Source organism: Pseudorasbora parva, chromosome 21, assembly GCF_024679245.1.
Source record: "Pseudorasbora parva isolate DD20220531a chromosome 21, ASM2467924v1, whole genome shotgun sequence".
Lineage (NCBI taxonomy): Eukaryota > Metazoa > Chordata > Actinopteri > Cypriniformes > Gobionidae > Pseudorasbora > Pseudorasbora parva.
The window spans coordinates 19,841,714-19,861,374 of record NC_090192.1 but is presented as its reverse complement, the minus strand read 5'-3'; the positions used below and the strand labels follow the sequence as shown (position 1 = coordinate 19,861,374).

At 39.1% G+C, this 19,661-nt stretch overlaps 1 protein-coding gene across 2 annotated transcripts in view; it reads right to left on the bottom strand.

Annotated features, from left to right (window-relative positions):
- Positions 1-19,661, bottom strand: part of rhbdf1b (rhomboid 5 homolog 1b (Drosophila)) — a 55,924-nt gene that overhangs the window by 10,829 nt on the left and 25,434 nt on the right. Inside the window, exons 2-7 of one of the 2 annotated variants that reach the window (XM_067430040.1) lie at positions 18,941-19,088; positions 18,651-18,793; positions 11,398-11,511; positions 4,180-4,393; positions 3,739-3,945; positions 1,104-1,226 (exon numbers count right to left, since the gene is read on the bottom strand). In XM_067430040.1, coding sequence (XP_067286141.1) covers positions 1,104-1,226; positions 3,739-3,945; positions 4,180-4,393; positions 11,398-11,511; positions 18,651-18,793; positions 18,941-19,060 — 921 coding nt within the window. In that variant the 5' untranslated portion in view covers positions 19,061-19,088. The remainder of the gene's footprint in view (positions 1-1,103; positions 1,227-3,738; positions 3,946-4,179; positions 4,394-11,397; positions 11,512-18,650; positions 18,794-18,940; positions 19,089-19,661) is intronic. The other variant, XM_067430041.1, reaches the window with a different exon arrangement.

Sequence of the window (19,661 nt, the reverse complement as noted above, 5' to 3'; positions counted from 1 at the left end):
TATGAAGCAGAGCAGGACCGAGTGTTGAGGGAGCTGAGCAAGGCCTCTGGAGCGATTGTTACGCAAACACACGCCTCATGAGCAACAGGACTTTTATTATGACGGGACACAGTCGCCGGCGGCATTTGCGCTTTTCCGGACATAAGTATGAAGTAACGCAGCTCTGTTTATCATATCAAATTCATTTAAGTGTGTTTAAAATGACGCTACTCTGTGCATTCGTTCAGCGGCTGCTGTGACACTTGCTGCACACTGCTGAGAGTAAAGTGTTTCTGCAAAATAAAACTGGAAACCGAGGGTAACGCAGATACGAAGCAAATGACAGGCGACTCCCTCAGATATCCCAGTTCCTTGGTTAAAATAGCAATTTTCTCACAATTTACAAATAGTTGGAGACATTTGGATCCACCTGCATTATGCTCACAAGCAATAGCCAACTAGCTGGACTCCTTCTTTATGTATTCATAGCAAAAGACGAAAAACGGCATGCTCTAGTTTCCTACGGAATTCCACCAGTACCACTCAAATTATAACACATTATTACAAGCTTACCGTTGTTTATCAGGCTAAGGTAAGGAGATCGTCTTGAACAGTGGCTGGATATTTGCCCAAAAATGTATTATTGAAAACATTTTAACCAAAAAAGTTACAGACTGCAGCTTTAAGATAAACAGAAATTAAACCAACTTAAATGAAAATGAAAAATATAAAAAATACATTAGTAAATAATATAATAATATATAAATAAATAATACTAATCCCTCTTAATATGCAGAGACAACTGTAACCCATTTGTAGACTGACGTCCTATAAAGTGTGACACTGTGGGTCTGTAATCCTATCAAAAACATCGATCTGTTCATTTGAATATCTCAAACCATCTAGACACAGTAATGCCCCCTCTATTGGTGTAAATTTAGGGCGGGACTATCTGTTTGTTGACCAATGGAAGATGGGCAGTATAGGTACACTAATATGTGCTATTCCGTTGATGCTAGTGGTGCATCTATATTTCAGCTCAATTTTCTTTACATATGGCAACACTAGGTGGCAGCATTGAGGTGGTCTGTGCTGTAAACACCAGGTTTTGTGCTCAGTTTCACCTTGGCAAAGAAGGAGGTGTCCAGTTCATCTGGGAAATCCACAGTGTCCTCATCTAGGAAACTGGCTGCTGCAAAACTGCGCCGATGCACTCGCCGAACGGTTCCTTCCCGCAGAGAGCGCCCCTAAAACCAGCATCATTATATTCTTCACTATCATCTTCATCAACAGCATCATACTTACTACTAATCAATATTCATGCAAGGAATAGAAGGGTACATAACATCTGTGACATTATAGAGCATATACATCACAAACAATGAGTGAGATATAATGTCTTTCCCAATGCAGTTGTGCCGTTTCTGTGGCCAAGCCGGGGATTACCTCAACCTGCTCCAGAATATTCTATCAGACCAACAGCTGAACATTCCAGTGGAATTATCATAGCCATCTGTTAGCGTTGTTCCCGCCTTTAGCCGGTTCATCTGGGCTCAAGCACTAAATGGAACTGGGCCAAATCCCAGGCCAACAAGTCAAGCCAGAGATAAACTTTTACATAGCAGATTATAAGGGGGAGGGTAAAATTTGTTTATTACAATCTTAGCAAGAATGTCAAAGTGAGCCTCTGTAATCTATGATGATCACTACGGCTGAGTTTATGGGATGGACGTTGCCTTGTTCCAACCGCATTCATGTCACTTTGGCATTTGGGGCACTCAAGCTTAAAGGAGATTTCCGAATTTTAAGGAATGATTATTGACTCCAATCAAAAGGTGATTGTTTTCTTCTTCAGTTGTCAAAAATGTGTCTACCGCTTTATCCTGCTGTTTGTTGCTTTCTAGGAAATTGATTTGTCCATGTTCGGAGTTCATGTATGATAATAAAACCAAAGCATGACTTCACAGGAAATCTGGGGAATTAAATCATTTATTGGTGCTTTTTTTTAAGTCATTTTGTGATTCCAGATAATTTATACAACAAGAAAAAATTGATACTGAGAAGAACAAAACAATAATTCACATTTTTAATTAAATATTTAAACACACCGATCAGGCATAAAATTATGACCGGTGAAGTTACACTGTTTATCTCTTCATCATGGCACCTGTTTGTAAGTGGGATATATTAGGGCAGCAATGAACATTTTGTCCTTAAAGTTGATGTGTTAGAAGCACAAGGGCCAAATTGTGATGGCTAGGTGACTGGAAGAATCAGTCTGTGGTGGGCACTATCAAAAGTGATCCAAGGAAGGAACAGTGGTTGCAAGAAAGCCTCTTTGATGCACGTGGAGAGCAAAGGCTGGCTCGTGTGGTCCAATCAAACAGATGAACTACTGTAGCTCAGATTGCTCAAGAAGTTAATGCTGATTCTGATAGAAAGGTGTCAGAATACACTGTGCATCAAAGTTTGTTGCGTATGGGGCTGCATAGCCACAGATCAGTCTGGATGCCCACCTGCTCGGGCACAAACAGTTGTTATGTGAGCATCAGAACTGGACCACAGAGCAATGGAAAACGTTGGCCTGGTCTGATGAATCACATTTTCTTTTAAATCATGCTGATGGCTGGGTGTGTGTACGTTGCTCACCTGGGGAACACATGGCACCAGGATACCCTATGAAGAAAGCAAGCTGGCGGAGTCAGTATGAGGCTTTGGGCAATGTTCTGCTGGGAAACTTTGGGTGCTGCCATCCATATGGACAAGATTGATGTTATTCAATCTTTCGAATAATCTTATGAATATCTATTTACCTAATATGACTCAAGACCTTCGTTGGCCAGAGAAGAACTGGCACCTAGACTGAGCCTGGTTTCTCCCAAGGTTTTTTTCTTCATTCTGGCCCTGAAGGAGGTTCCTTGCCACCATCGCCTTTGGCTTTTGGCTTGCTCAGATGGGGACAGCTAATTTCAATTATCATATAGCGAAAATGTGGGCTATATGTTAGAAATCCGAATCAAATTCTGTTGCATTATCTTCCTGTTAACACTGTGAAGCTGCTTTGAAACAATTGGACTTGTAAAAAGCGCTATATAAATAAAGGTGATTTGATTTGATGTTACTTTGACACGTACCACCTTAGCATTGTTGCAGACCATGTTCACCCTTTCATGGAAATGCTATTCCCTGGTGGATTTGGCCTCTTTCAGCAGGATAATGCAAAAAGCAAAAAACCACAAAGCAAAAGTGGTTCAGGAATGGTTTGAGAAGCACAACGAGTTTGAGGTGTTGATCTCCAAATTCCCCAGATCTTATTCCAATCGAGCATCTGTGGGATGTGCTGAACAAACTGTCTGCGGAGGCCCCAACTCGCAACTTACAGGACTTATAAGGATCTGCTGCTAACATCTTGGTGCCAGACACCACAGCACACCGTCAGGGGTCTAGTGGAGTCCATGCCTTGACGGGTCAGGGCTGTTTTGGAAGCAAAAGGGGGACCAACACTATATTAGGAAGGTGGTCATAATGTTATACCTGATCTGTATAAACAGCCAATATGTAAGCTAAAAAGAAAGTGAGAATTGTTCCCCAAACTTAAGTGTTACCTAATTTTCCATAATTATAAACATTCATTCAAAATAAAGACATAATAAAAGAAACTTTCCTGAAGGCCCCTGGTTGGAATCACTGTTATACCGTAAACCATATACAGTGCTAATGCAACATACTTAATATTGATGTTTATCTATCTGGTCTTACCTTCACCAGAGCAGCAGCTGCTCTGAAGCCCATCTTGGCGACAGACTCGCGTTTACGTCTGCGGGGAGGTCGGTTGAAGCCAGAGCGGGAGCTGGTGAAGGAGCACAGGGAAGCTGCGCAGGGGGTGATGGGGGTCTGAGGTATACTAAGACCGTCCACTTCCTCTACGTTACGGAATGCTCGACCCCGAGCCAGCGGGTCTACAATCTGCAGAGACAGACAACAACAAAAAATAAACATTGAGTCATGATCACCCTGTGTGTGTATCCTAAACCATCAGCTCTTCATAGTGTGCATCAGCTACAGTAAATGCTAACAGAAAAAGTTTATGGAAGCCCTATGTTTAGATTCAGGCGTTTCCCTGGTTTCATATAGAACAGTTTAAGCAACTTTGGATTGTACCGTTAAAGGGATCTGTATGCCTGTATGTGTCCAGCTTACCCTCTGCATACCATGCTGTGCGGGTGGTACGTATAGAGGAGGAGGGGTCTCGGTACTGGTCATGGAGAGATTGTCTTGGCTGGGCAGGTCCATTTCGCGTATCACCTGAGGCTTCAGTTTGCCGTAGCGCTGGGTGCAGTGGCGCAGGCTCTTCCGCTGCCATTTCTGGGTGGCATCCACATCATTGCTGACCCCAAACCAGTCTGCTGTGCCCCTGCAGGCGCATCATTATGTATTATAGTAATACAGCAGTTTTAGTAAACAAGGCAAATTAGCTTGAGAATGCAATTACAAAGAAGCACCGATGGGAGTCTTAAGTTCTGTGCCTGATCTACTGATGACACGCAAACAAACAACACAGACATATAGCCGGATCATTTTCATAATGACCAACAAAATCTACCAAAAGCAGCACAAATTAAGAGTAGGGCCACTGATAATGACTCATGATTCGGATCACGTGTCAAATTCGAATTCTGAAACGCTGATTCATAAGCGTTCAAATCTTTGATGCGGATTGAAAACAAACATGGAAGAGAAGAAAATGCTGAATAAAGTCGTAGTTTTTGTTATTTTTGGACCAAAATGTATTTTCAATGCTTCAAGAGATTCTAATTAACTAACTGATGTCACATATGGACTACTCTGATGATGTTTTTATTCCCTTTCTGGACATGGACAGTATACCGTACATACATTTGACGGAGGAAAAGAAAGCCCTCTGTCTAATAGAATATCTTAAACTGTGTTATGAAGATGAACGGAGGTCTTACGGGTGTGGAACAACGTTAGGGTGAGTCGTTAATGACAAAAATGTCATGTTTGGGTAAACTAACCCTTTAAACGCTATCTTCCATTTGAGCATTTAACTTCTTTTGAAAAGAAAAAAAACCCACTGTCATTCTAAATTTCTGACTCGATGGTAATCTCTCAATCACAAAAAACTAGCTCATCTAGGAAACTGGCTGCTGCAAAACTGCGCCGATGCTGGAATGTGTTAACTGTAGCCATAGCAACTCTTAACAGCCACCAGGACTAATACAGTATTATATAAGCTATTTATCTGTTGTAAAGTGTAATAATCGTCTCAGAAAAAAAAAAAAACTTCTGTCAGGCGCAGTTAAAGTAAAAACTGCCTGGGGCAATACACGCTGTGTCATTACTCCAACATTATCTTCATAACTTACGAAATAAAAAGTTTACCCCTCAGAAAAATGAACTTTCCTCTCTTGTCAACATGAGCGCGGCGCGCGCTGTCACGTCATGTAAGGATGCACACTTAAAAGTAATTGGTCAAGTCGTTTACATGGTGAACATTTTTTTTTTAATAACAAGTATGAAAGGGTTTACTAAAGAGGTAATTAACAACAACAGAAAAGAGCACTAATATGCAGATTCCGCAGAATGCATCATATTCAGAAAGCGTGTAAAGCTAGATTTAAAATGACAATGTATATTATTATCAGCTATTACAGACATTGCACGTGAGATGGCTGAGACGAACGCGCGCCATCAGACGGAAAGCATACTGATATTTACTGAACGTAGACCGAACCTCGCAAAAGACTTTTAAAAATGCTGGTTGAAATAAAATACTGCGTGAGCTAAACCAATCAGCATGTTCAGCGCCCAAGTCCCGCCCTCGAAAGTTCCTGAACTTTGAAGAAGTACTATCTCGCGAGCAGGGCCATTTGGAGGGGGAAATATTTACCCGGAACTTCATTTAGACCCTGCTTCCTGCGGTTGAAACACACCGAGTACCACCCAAAGTTCCTGGTTCCTGGGTAAAGTTCCTGTGGTGGAAACGGGGCTTAGTGTGTCTCCCTCTGAAACACAACCTAGGACTGAGTCTATATGTCTGTTTTTTTCTTTAAGTGTTTGAAGTGTGTACAAATGCTGGTAGTATAGTGTGGAGATCAGCAGTGTTTAGAGTAAAGGCCACATAGTAATAACAGAGTCGGCTGTGCATCATTACAAGGAAGGCCAGCTGAGGGGAGGCCTTTTAAGGCAGCACAGGGGGAGTCATCACCGTAATGTCCCCCTCTTTTGGAGGAATGATTTGAGAAAGATTTGTTTCAAATCAACCATGAGATACAAGCAAATAACTTGATAAACTGTTCTGCTATCCACTGAAAAACTGAACAAACCCCTCTACTGTAAACACACACACAACTAGTTGTCATGTCTTCAATTAAAAATAACCGTTTTTAAACAAGCATTAATTTACTTCAGATGCTAAATGAAATAATGGCACATGATAATGACTTATTTTCAGAGAAATCTTACAATTTATTGAGATTTAGGCTGTATTTTAAAAGCATTTTTAATGCTTTTATTTATTAATGAACAAAAGGGAGCACAATCTTTATTCCATGAAACTAGCAAACTATGTGGGAAACATAAACCTATGACAAAAACCAAAAAACCAAACACATAAAGATGATCTATGAACCAAAGCAGACCATAATAAAACCAACTAACAACCCTACCAATGAAGACTTTTGAAGACACTTCAAAAATAAGGTTAAAGAAAAATATCCAAAAGCTAAAATATTTGATACAAATACACAATAAGAAGTTCCTCAATCTTAAAGACACGGCGCAACATAAAGAAACGCTCCATTGACCTACCTGTCTAACTCATCCCAGGAGGCAAGGAAGGTCATGTCTGAGGTAAAGGAGGAACAGAAGCCTTCACACTGAGTGAAATATTGGCTTTTCCTTCCTTCTACCCTCTACATCACATGAAGTCAGAGAGGCAAATAAGACATTTCCTTGAGCTCAAGCAGAAAATCTGCTTCAATCCAAAGGATCAAGACTCGCTTAAACACTTAAACAGATCCTCAATGTGTCTGAGACCATACAGCAGTGATTCACTTGTATCCCGACAGCAACTACACTTTACTCTTGCCGCCTACTCAGATAGTGTTTGAGGAGTGTGTGTAAACATCCAGTAAAATACCAGCTCATCTGACTAAAAGAGAGAGAGATGGGGTGGGAGGAGGGGGGCATGCCGAAACATGAGGCAAGTGTGAGAACTATAGGGCTAAAAGACTCAGTTTGCATAATTCAATCATGACCACACATACACACAACACACGCTCACACATACATGCCTCAAGCAATAATGCTGAATTGTACATAATCCTCATCTGTAAGGGTAGAGATAGCACATTTCTAAGGTGAAGGAAATGAAACATTCACCACCCATCACAATTTAACATGCAATTCCCACTATAAGCCCAGTGCACATCAGTGGGCTTTAACAGTTATCAGTCTGGACAGTTAATCAATTAACTTGTGGATAGATTTGTAAGTGGCAGAGGGGAGGAGTCTGGTACAATTACACTCTGTTATAGGACTTTTGATGACGCTAACTCTGAATCAACATGCACCAATGCTAAACGTTCTATATATTCTAATCATTATGTTTACTACTTGTATTCATTACTTTAATGAGCTCATTGTTTCTCCCTTAATTTAATACATTGTTAGCTAACTGTGTGATTTGTATACTTATATTTCTGTAATATATTACTTGGACACAGTCACCTGTGGTAACTTGTAATGCATTTTCTGTAAAGCTGCTTTAAGACGATATAAGAAAAGCGTTAAACAAATAAATGTTATTTTTATTGTTATGTAGGGGTTCTCAAACAAGTTGACGCCCGAGAGCACTAAATATATGATGATCTAATTCATAAAATATAAAGGCAGCTATATATCTTCATGTATAAAGACCCACTATTAGATACAATTAAGATTGTATAATAAAGACAAGATACACAATATTGACAAAAGTATTGGGACACCCCTCCAAATCATTGAATTCAGGTGTTGCAATCACTTCCATGGCCACAGGTGTATAAAATCAAGCACCTAGTACCTAGCACCTAATGCAGACTGCTTCTAAAAACATTTGTGAAAGAATGGGTCACTCTCAGAGGCTCAGAGAAATTTAGCATGTTACCGTGATAGATTGCCACCTGTGCAATAAGTACATTCATGAAATTTCCTCACTACTTAATATTACACGGTCAACTGTCAAACATAGAGCGGGGTCAGTGCATGCTGAAGTGCACAGTGTAAAGTTTGGTGGAGGGGGGTTATGGTGTGGGGTTGTTTTTTGGGGGTTGGGCTTGGCCCTTTAGTTCCAGTAAAAGAAACTCTTAATGCTTCAGGATACCAAGACTTTTTAGACAATTTCATGCTCCCAACTTTGTGGAGTTTGGGCAACAGTTTGGGCACGGCCCCTTCCTGTTCCAGCATGACTGCACACTAGTGCACAAAGTAAGGTCTATAAATACATGGATGAGCGAGTGTGGAGGATCTTGACTGGCCTGCACGAGTCCTGACCTCAACCAGACAGAACACCTTTGGAATGAATTAGAGCAGAGACTGGGAGCCAGGCCTTCTCGTCCAACATCAGTGCCTGACCTTACAAATGCGCTTCTAGAAGAATAGTCAAAAATTCTAATAAACACACTCCTAAACCTTGGGGAAAGCCTTCCCAGAAGAGTTGAAGCTGTTATAGCTGCAAAGAGTGGGCCAACTCTATATTAAACCTTACAGATTAAGAATGGGATGTAATTCAAATTCATGGGCATGTAAAGGCAGACATCCCAAAACCTTTGGCAATATAGTGTAGGCCTATTTTTCCTAAATTAAATAATGTTTCGTGTATATTGCTTTTAATTTATTGGCTAAATAAATAAATATTAATTTGTATTTTCTTTAAATCAAATTATAATAGATATACATTTCCATTCAAAAGTTTGCCGTTAGCAAGCTTTTTAAAAATAAATTATTTTATTTAAATGGATGCTTGCCTAGAAATCTAGACGCACCCTAGCGGCAGCAAATCAAATCTGCCACGAGTGTCGTTTAGCAACTCTCAATACCTTCTGAGCTGTAAAAACCAAACTCTGGTCGGGTCAATCACATCATGTATAGAGTCAGTGGGCGGGGTTTAACATAATGAAGGCAGAGTTGCGTTTGCGTGCTTCTAGTAAACACAGAAGCTGGCAAACGGCGGTCTTTCGAATCAGCTTTGACCGTTACTGTGACTTAAGCTTTTCTCTCTGAGAAAAGAACAAAGAACGGCACTGAAGTCATTCTTAAAAAGGGAAGATGTGTTCGGAGTTTTGCCGACCGGATACAGCGAATGTTAAATCTGTCAACTAGCTCTGCTTCACCTTCATTGCTCTGGTTGGTTGTAGCGCTATCCTATCACGTGCAGAGGGAGTTTGAAAGACAACCGTTTATCCCGCCCCTCGGATTGAGCCCTGTCAATGGTGAGTTTCCAGACCAAACATCTTGATGTGGGTCTGGCTTGTCAGGCTACATGGATGCATTTGTTTGATCAAAAGTGACAGTGAAGACATGCTTCAAAAGCTTTCTATTTCAAGTTTATGCTATTCTTGCATGTGAACTTCCTATACAGGGGTTCCACAAAAATATTAAGCAGCAAAAAAACAATTCAAATCAGCTTGTTAGAATGATCTCTGAAGGATCATGTGACACTGAAGACTGGAGTAATGATGGTGAAAATAAAGATTTTTCATCACAGGAATAAGTTACAGTTACAAAAAACCATTAAACACATGTAATAGTATTTCACAATATTACTGTGTTGTTTTTATCTGTATTTTTTTATCAAATAAATGCATATATTTAAGATAACAGCATTTCTTTTTCTACCCGCTACTATTAGAAACATTAAAATAATATCTCAAACTGGTAGAAACTAGTGTCAATTTAATAAAATAGCTATGATTATTCATTTTTCCCAAATTAATCACTAATAATACAAGACAACTTCCACCCTACTCTCCAGAAACTTGTGCAAAACAAAGTTTACATTAATAAAGCATGAGTCACAATCAGCGGCAGTGTTGAAAATAGCCAAAAGAGGCCCACATAAGCAATTTTTTTTCAGCATTGTGAATAACACTTTCTGCCGTGACATGTTCTTCTCCCACAGCTCAGATATTCCTTTGATGGTAGACACATGGTGGACTCAAGAGTCAATACACTATCAGCTGATTATCTTAAAACACAGCCAAACCCATAGACACAGATGTGAAGGCTTTGATGCACTCCTGTTTTTGTGTAGAGGAAGAAAGGAGCTCTTTTTCAAGGTTGTGTAGGAGTCGGTATGTGTGTTCTGACAGTCTTTCAAAGCCAAAATTAAGTATTATGGATGATCAGGGAGTGGCAAATAAGAGTCGGAGGGGCTATGCTATTTTATATGATTCATTTTAAACTTAGTGTGGGCGAAATGGATTTAAAGTCTTGAATGTTTCAAAATACTGATGAAATCCAGATTATATTTCAGTTTTAAAAGACAATAAAAAATGCCACCCACCTCATCTAAACAATTAATTTGCAAAAACAACATATTTTGAAGTTACACACTTAAAGGAACATTCCACCGTTTTTAGAAATATGGCTTATTCAACTTCTTTCCTACATTTAGATATGTGGGCAAATGCGTTTTTGTCTCAGTGCATGCATTCTTTTAGTTTGGCAGGGTCGGTGCTAGCTTAGCTTAGCATAATGAATGGAATCCTATGTTGCCAGCTAGCATGTCCCAAGTAAAAGTGATTAAAAAAAAACACTTAATTACTTCTTGTGGCCTGCGTATTTACAATGAGTACAAATATTGACGCAGATTAAGACTAGGCGATTTCCTAGGTAGATATTGACTTGGGACTATATTATGGGGAAGCACAGGCGAAGCACTGCTACTTGGGTGCAGAGATATCACGCAACACATTCAGATCGCTCACCAGCCGGAGGACGTGAGGACGTGAGGATGAGAGCTGTGATATCTCTGCGTAGCAGTGCTTTGCCTGTGCTTCCCCATAATATAGTCCCAAGTCAATATCTGTATATAAAAAACATCTGTATATCAATATCAGCATACAAATTTTTTTTAATCACTTTTACTTGGGACATGCTAGCTGGCAAAATTGGATTCCATTCATTATGCTAAGCTAAGCTAGCACCGACCCTGCCAAACTAAAACAATGCACTCACTAAGACAAAAATGCATTTGCCCACATATCTAAATATAGGAAAGAAGTTGAATAAGCCCTATTTCTAAAAACGGTGAAGTGTTCCTTTAAACTACAATACACCTACAAACTTAAATGACCATTTATCTGACTATAAATAATATTCCACTTTAGTGGGTCCATATTGGTTCCACGGTACCTGAGGACGATTTGGGGCAGTGACTGCCGTCTGGGGGGTTCCAGACGTGAGAAACACTGGCCTTTAACCAGGACGGTGCTCATCTGCTCAAAGCGTACCCTCTTCCCTGTGGGACTGGAGGGGATGAAGTGAGGAGGATCAGGAAAGGCAGATGAGAAAACAGGGGAAGAGAAAAGATAGAAAAGCAACAAGTTTAGTTACAGAAGAAAAGCAGAGATTAAAAAAAATGCATTTAAATTAATTGCAGTAGAAAAGCAGGAAGGAGGTTAAAAAAGAGGACAGACAAAATGAGCATAAGAGCAAATGCCGAAAAGATGCACACATGCAGTCAAGACTATTTTAAATGCATTCATTTGATTTACTATTGTCTTCTCACAGTGGAGGATTTCAGCCCTAGGAAGATAAAACATTGCAAGCCATTAAGTTAAACAGCACTGGTTACTGACCCAGGAGAGTCTAGGGAGCAGTCAGAGATTTCAAAAGAATAAGCACAGAAGACAGATACAAAACACAATCTTAGGTTTATTTCTTTATTAGTACCTGTACTGTCTTTAATGGTGCATTTTAGTTACTCTAAAAAGAACTAACGCAACAGTTTTTGAGTTATGACAACTTCTAATGAAATTATATTCAACCAGCAAACTACATTTAATTAAAGGAACTTAATAATTTCTAGCAATCATCAAAAGTTGATTAGTGAAGCTGTTTCATCATGACTGCTTTCTGATTTGTGGTCAGCGGTAGCACAAACACAGATTTGAATTCTTCGTTATGATTTTGTCAAAGATTTAGGAATTTTTCTTTTTTATACGTTAGCGATTTTTTAATAGGTTGCGACGGACAACGATTGACTGTTAACAATAGCCTCCTTTTACACATTCAGTCTTTACTGGTAAATTGTCGGTAACAGGACATTTCCAAAATACCGGTATATATATATATATATATATATATATATATATATATATATATATATATATATATATATATATATATATATATATATATATATATATATATATATATATATATATATATATATATATACCGGTATTTTGGAAATGTCCTGTTATCGGAAATGTCCTGTAAATATATATATTTACATTTATGCATTTGGCAGACACTCTTATCCAAAGCAACTTCCATTTTATTCAAGGTACACATTTTACATTTTTGTCAAGTCTTGCTTTCCCTGGGAATCAAACCCATGACCTTGGCGTTGCTAGCGCCATGCTCTACTCATTGAGCTACAGGAAAGACGTATATATATAGTGCAAGACTATGTAATACTACATATTCTTGCACTAGCTATTTCACACATCCACCTTTGTAACTAACATTTATTTTTAATTGTTTTCCTTGATTCAAGCTTGATTATTTTATTGCAGAAAGCAATGCTAACATCAGCATACAAAAAATAAACAATACAATAAAATTGTAAAAGAAAGATGCAAATTAAATAAAGGTAAAGTATAGATATGCCTAAAAGCAGCATTCAAGAAAGAAATGGAATAATCACATCAAAAATTACAACTGCATATTCTTCACTGTATTACTCCACTGATTCTTATATTAAGGCTGGTATAGCAGATGTTTACATTTACTTAAGACAAAACCACCTGTTTATGTGAAACTTGTGTTTTTTTGATGCTTTAAAATAAATGCAGTAGACGCTAAAGATTACGTTTAGTAGTACACACGTTAGGACAGCTGGCTTCTGTGCATGTGCTTTAGGTGCTCATAAAACCATTTTAAAATGGCAAGGCGCGCAACCGCGTCTCAGGTCAATTAATCTGTGCTAACGCAAATAACCTGTCTATCTGGCTATCACCAGAGCAAGCTCAATTTCAATTTGATACCTTGAGTCTGCTCTGTATTTTCTACTGCACAAGAGGCGTGATCAACTGGCATTATTCAAATAACTCTGTACGCAATTGGATACTCCTTCAACCAATCAGACCACAAGAGACATGATCAACGGGCAACGACCAGTTGTTTCTCTATCTGTCATCGTGTTAAACCCACCAATAGCGTGGCAGGTGAATAAGCCAGTCTGTGATTGGTTCCCACAAAAGTGTAACAGAAGCAGTAGAAATTAATGTACGTGTTTCCAGACTGAGTTGCCGGGCAAAATCAAATCGCCGACAGATCAGGCTGGGTTTACCCAGTCTAGAACAGAACAGAACATGAAGTTAATGAACAGAAAAAAAAAATCTGAAATCTGAAAAGTTACTTCCAGTCTGGAATGGTGTTCCCTTTCCAATGACGGCAGTTTGACAGCTTGGGTTTGAAAATCTTTAACCACTCCAAACGTTAGTCTGCAAAGAGCAAGAGATGGAGAGGAGGAGCGCTGAGATAATACCCTGCCCTCTGTTCAATATTCCGTTTCACTTGGAAATACGTCAAAACACTGAAGAAAACTTTTGTTGCTTCATCCGGTTCCCTGGGACTTTAAAGGAGTACTTCAGCACTGGGAAAATGACCCATTTAAACTTGGTCATTAATGTCGTAGAAATGTGAAATTATTTTTTTATTTAATGCTTTCTAGACTGAGAAAAGATGTATAAAGACGTAAGAAAACATATTTTTGTCTCATGGGGATGAAAGAAAACAATTCCCAGAATGCCTCGCTGCCCTACGAGACCACTCCCAAAGCCACCGCTACTAGATTACTGAATCACTGATCACTATCCCACCACGACCCATTTATTTTCATAAAATCAGTTCAGTTAGAGAACAGTAAAAACTGAACGTGTCTGTTTAATATGTGATTTAGCCGCTGAGGGAGTCTCACAGCCCAAAACGCTGCAGGAGTCAGATATATTGACAGTCATGGATGAGCTTGTGATGAGAACTGAGGTAAACGCGTCCGCGGTATAAATTCACAGTGCATGTTCAGTCTGGCGCGTTTTCAGTTCATGCCTTTGAAAGCTAAACTTTCATAGGAATTAGTTTGAGAAGTTGAAAGACTTACTTTGCTCTGCTGGCCGCACCGTTTAAATATGAATGCCTGAGGCTGCAGCTGCTGAGTGCTGTGCGATCTCCCATCCCCCACGCGCGAGTTGAAAACATGCGGAAATGGCTCCCTCTGCTGGCAGTAGTCTTTAGCCTCTGGCCAACAATTCCTCCGATGGCGCAAATTGACGATATTTGCGTCATGGGAGGAATTTTTCCAGAAATAAAATGCATAAATCTCTCGTCTCAGGGGGATATGGGGGGGGGGGGGGGGGGGAGAAGCACGATCATTCGAATATACTCCAGGGTTTCTACTGATACAAAGCCATATGCTAATCGCTGAAGTAACCCTTTAAGAAAGAAATTATTCATGAATTGCTTGTCTTCAGGCAATAAAGTCTGTTAGTTAACCTCCCCTTCGAATTCGAGTAGTTCTTTCTCTTGTCACTTCACCTTTAATCACATCTGTTTCCTGAAAAGATTAGTACACCTCTCCAGTCTTCGGGTTTGAGTCGATATCGTTATTCCATCATCAGTGTCTGATCGGGGCTGGGACAGCCCCATATGCAATACATGCAGTCCCGAAAACAGAATTGATTAGTTCACCTCTCGAGTCTTCGGGTTCGAGTCATTCGTTCACCAACTCACCAACTCACAGCCCCATAGGCTGAATGCAGAAGATAATGTACAGAACCGATGGCATGTAGTGCATGCACGGTCAATACAAAATCAATGAATCGCTCTCTGAGACAACTCGTGGTTTCCGAGTAATATTTATGATTAGTTCAAAAAGAACGAATCTTTCATGAACGACACATCACTAATGCATAGCTGTCAACAGAACTCAACTGTGCGCACACTGGAAGTAGTAGAAGAAGATGATGACTGTTAAAGATCTTTGCCGGTGTTGTAAAAAGAATTTAAGGATACACGGAGTACTTGCCAACACAATAATCATTTTTGAGAGAAAGGGAAAAGATGAATGCATATATGAACAAGTTCTCCATTTAAGGATTAGAATGAATTCAACCTATGTGCTCTTTGGTGATGTGAATGCTTACGTTACTGTTTTATCATCTGCCCATCATCGTATAAAGCCCACCCTGACAATTTGATTGGTCCGAACAGCTCCTGTTCGGGCATAGTTACTCCACAATGGATCATGTCCAGACTGAACTTAACAAACTCAAGGGGCTAAGGGAGTTGTTGTGGGAGGGGCTAAGTTCGTCTGGCATCCAGGCCACGGTATTGATGTGTGAAACCGCCTGTTGATTAGCCTGACAAGCCAGACCCACATTAAGATGTTTGGTCTGGAAACTCACCATTGACAGGGCTCAATCCGAGGGGCGGGATGAACGGTTGTCTTTCAAACTCCCTCTACACGGCGTGCACGCAATTGGATAGCACTACAACCAACCAGAGCAACGAAGGTGAAGCGGAGCTAGTAGATTAACAATTCGCTGTATCCGGTCGGCAAAACTCCGAACACATCTTCCCTTTTTAAGAATGACTTCAGTGCCGTTCTATGTTCTTTTCTCAGAGAAAATCTTAACCCCAAGTCTTCCAGAGTCGCGGTCAAAGCTGATGCGAAAGACCGTCGTTCGCTAGTTTCTGTGTTTATTAGAAGCACACAAGCGCAACTAGGCCGTCATTATGTTAATCCCCGCCCACCGACTCTATACACAATGTGATTGGCCTGACCAGAGTTTGGCGTTTACAGCTCAGAAGTGTATTGAGAGTTGCTAGACGATACTTACGGCAGATTCGATTTTTTGCCGCTAGTGTGCGTCTAGATTTCTAGGCTACTTGTTGATATCATTGATCATAAATTCAAGAGATTTGTTCAAAAACAGCGATTCATACAGTAATGAAACAATTAAGTGAAGAATTTATTTGTGAGTCATTGAATAATTTTTTCAAGACCATTATTTAAACAAATAATTCATTCAAATTAATTAAACAGTGAGGAAATTTCTGGGTGTACTTTATTTTCTTTAAATACATTATCCAGAATAGCAAAACCCTTATTTAAAAAATACTTACGGTATAAATGATTTGTACATTTTTCTGATAGTTACCCCTTTATTCCCCAAATATTACATATTGTTCCCTTATACCTACACATACATACTTTATAGTTACACTATAATTACCAAAAGTTAAGCTGTATATTCGCTTGACTTACGCAGTACTTTTCGGGCTGTAATCTAAAGCGTTACCGAATCTCACAACTATGCATCTGTTTAAGTTGTGATAACAGATGCCATAAATTAGATTATATGTGATTAAATCAGAGACTATAATGCCTCTGCCTGAAAAATCTAATTAATTGTTTTGGAACATGTTTCTAACTGGTCTCAGGGGAGTCATTAATCCTAATTAGCTGGTTAGCTAATTAGCTAACTAGCATACCACATTAAGGTGGTCAAACTGTTTTTTGCTATTCATTCACAGCGACCGGCGGATCAGCTTGGGCTAGCTATAATTTAGCTAAAAGCTCAAGATTTTCCAGGAAGCCAAAAGGCTAATGAATTATTAAAGACAGTATACCTACTAAAAAATAATACATTTTAGAAACAAGTTGTGCATTGTTTTCAGAAACATTTTTCCCCCATGGAAATGAAATGGGACAACGGTGGCCACAAATATTTTACTCCTGACCTTTTCTTCAAACAGCAATGCACAATGACATATAGTGAGTGTACCACAGCATTAAAACAAGCTGAGCAAATCAAATATGACAATAAAACAAACAAGGCTGTGAACACTACGTAATCAGTTTTGCTACAATGCCAGCCAGCATTATGCCAATGCACATTTTTCACCATTATATGTGGGTTTGCATGAGTGTATCTTTTTGTTCAGCATCGAAAGATAAATTACTTTTCAAATAACTTTTTACATCCCTACAGGCAAATTAACACAACTCAGCACCACACAGGACACAACTATACAGAATGGTACACATCAAAGACAATTATAAAGTACAAAAGAACAGTAAATACAATTATTTTTCATTGTTGCATTTCTGTTCCTACTACCAAGACATTTAAAGGGTTTTTTCACCCAAAAATGAAACTGATGTCATTAATGACTCACCTTAGTGTCGTTCCACACCCGTAAGACACACTATACTGTCCATTTCCAGAAAGGGAATAAAAAGATCACCAAAGTAATCCATATGTGACATTAGTTAGTTAACTAGAATCTCTTGAAGCATCAAAAATACATTTTGGTCCAAAAATAACAAAAACTACGACTTTATTCAGCATTGTCTTCTCTTTTGACCATTTGAATCTTTATTTGAGGATTGAAAACAAACGCGGAAGAGAAGACAATGCTGAATAAAGTCATAGTTTTTGTGATTTTTGGACCAAAATGTATTTTCGATACTTCAAGAGATTCTAACTAACTAACTAACTAACTGATGTCACATATGGACTAGTACTTTGACATTGACTTTATTCCCTTTCTGGACATGGAAAGTATAGTGTGCATTCACTTTCATACACTCTCGGACTAAATATTAAATATCTTAGCCTGTGTTCCGAAGATGAACAGAGGTTCTATGTTTGTGGAACGAATCATTTATAACATACATTTCATTTTTGAGTGATAACCCTTTAAGTCAGTAAAATGTAAATGCTGTGCCTTTTGCGCCACTAGGAAAACATTGGCTCGATGGATAGCAACTGAAGTTTGGGACCGGACAATCAGTTTGTCCAACCACTGTAAGTGAGTTTTAAATTTAGTTTAATTTAGTGAAATTCTACAGTACTGTTCAAAGGGTGGGGTTGTTACGATTTGTTTTATGTTTTGAAAGAAGTCTCTTAGACTCACCAAGGCTGCATTTAAATGCATCTAAAATGCAGTAAAAGCAAAAAATATTGTGAAATATTATTTTAAAAAAAATTATAATATATTTTAAAAATGTAATTTATTCCTGTGATGGCAAAGCTGAATTTTCAGCAGCCTTTACTCCAGTGGATCCTTCAGAAATCATTCCAATATTCTCATTTGATGCGCAAGAAACATTTCTTATTATTATCAATGTTGAAAACAGTTGTGCTGCTTAGTATTTTTGTAGCAACCATGAAACATTTTTCTTTAGTTTAAAGTTGAAAGGAACAGCATTTATTTGAAATAGAAATCTTCTGTAACAATACAAATGTCTTTGCTACCCCTTTAGATCAGTTGAATGCATCCTTGCTGAATGAAAATGTCTTTTTCATTCCAAAAAATTTTTTACTGACCCCAAACTTTTAAACGGTGGTGTATGTGTGTTTGTGTAATCTTACCTCTTGATGGTCTGGGAGATGGAGGGTTTGCGCAGGACTGAGGGTCTGCGGCAGGCATTGGGGTCAACCGGAGGGCATCTGAGCTGAATGTTTTCAGTGGGCACACTGGCACTCCGCAGGTACAAGCTATTACGCATGACGGGCTGTAGGATGGGTGAATAGTAAAAAATTTGAATTATTTTTTATCTCATGGAAACACAACTTTTAAAAATCAAGTTTTAAAAATGTATCAAGTAAATCAAGTAAAAAATGTCTTTGATGTTGCACAAATTGTGGCATCAAATATCCACCTGGACAAAGTTATTGTGTTCCTCCGCAGGGTTCGGGGCAGTGGGGATGTGCAGTCGGAGCCAGGGCGGTTTCTTCCTCTGCAGGCTGCTGCTCCAGCTCTCGTCCTCAGCTTCGGCCATGTCTGCCGCCGCTCCCTTTGCCAGCCAGCTGTGGGATCAAACAGGGTCAAATAAACAGCTCAAACACACATAAATGCACAGATATGGGTGAACAATGCACACACGCGCAACCTCACTTACATAAGACACACGCCAAGATAATCCGCATTTCCATCTGGTTGTTGTGACATGATGATGCACTGCTGAGACTGCAGTCACATCAGAGTAAAACTACAGCTGCTTTTGTCATCATGGGACTCAGTGTAAATGCACAGCTGAGACATATATTTTCATTGCACCTTTTTAACATTAAAATCGCTTTTAGCACTGCATATACAGTTTGAACACTTACAAAGTAATTCATAGTGGCCTGTCACAGAATGCTTCAGTTAGCTTAAAAATATAAAATGTGAGAGGTGTATGCCCCAGATTCTCCACCAGAGGATGCAAATGCTCCTATTTTCCTGGTTTGTAGCATAGGGAACACTCTCATTATAAAAGGGTTCTTGACTCAATTTAAAGAACCATTTATGCCAAAAAGGTTCTACATAAGGGGAAATGCCTTAAATGCATTTTGCGTAATAGACTTTCATGTTTAACAGGTTATTTCAAAGTACTTTTA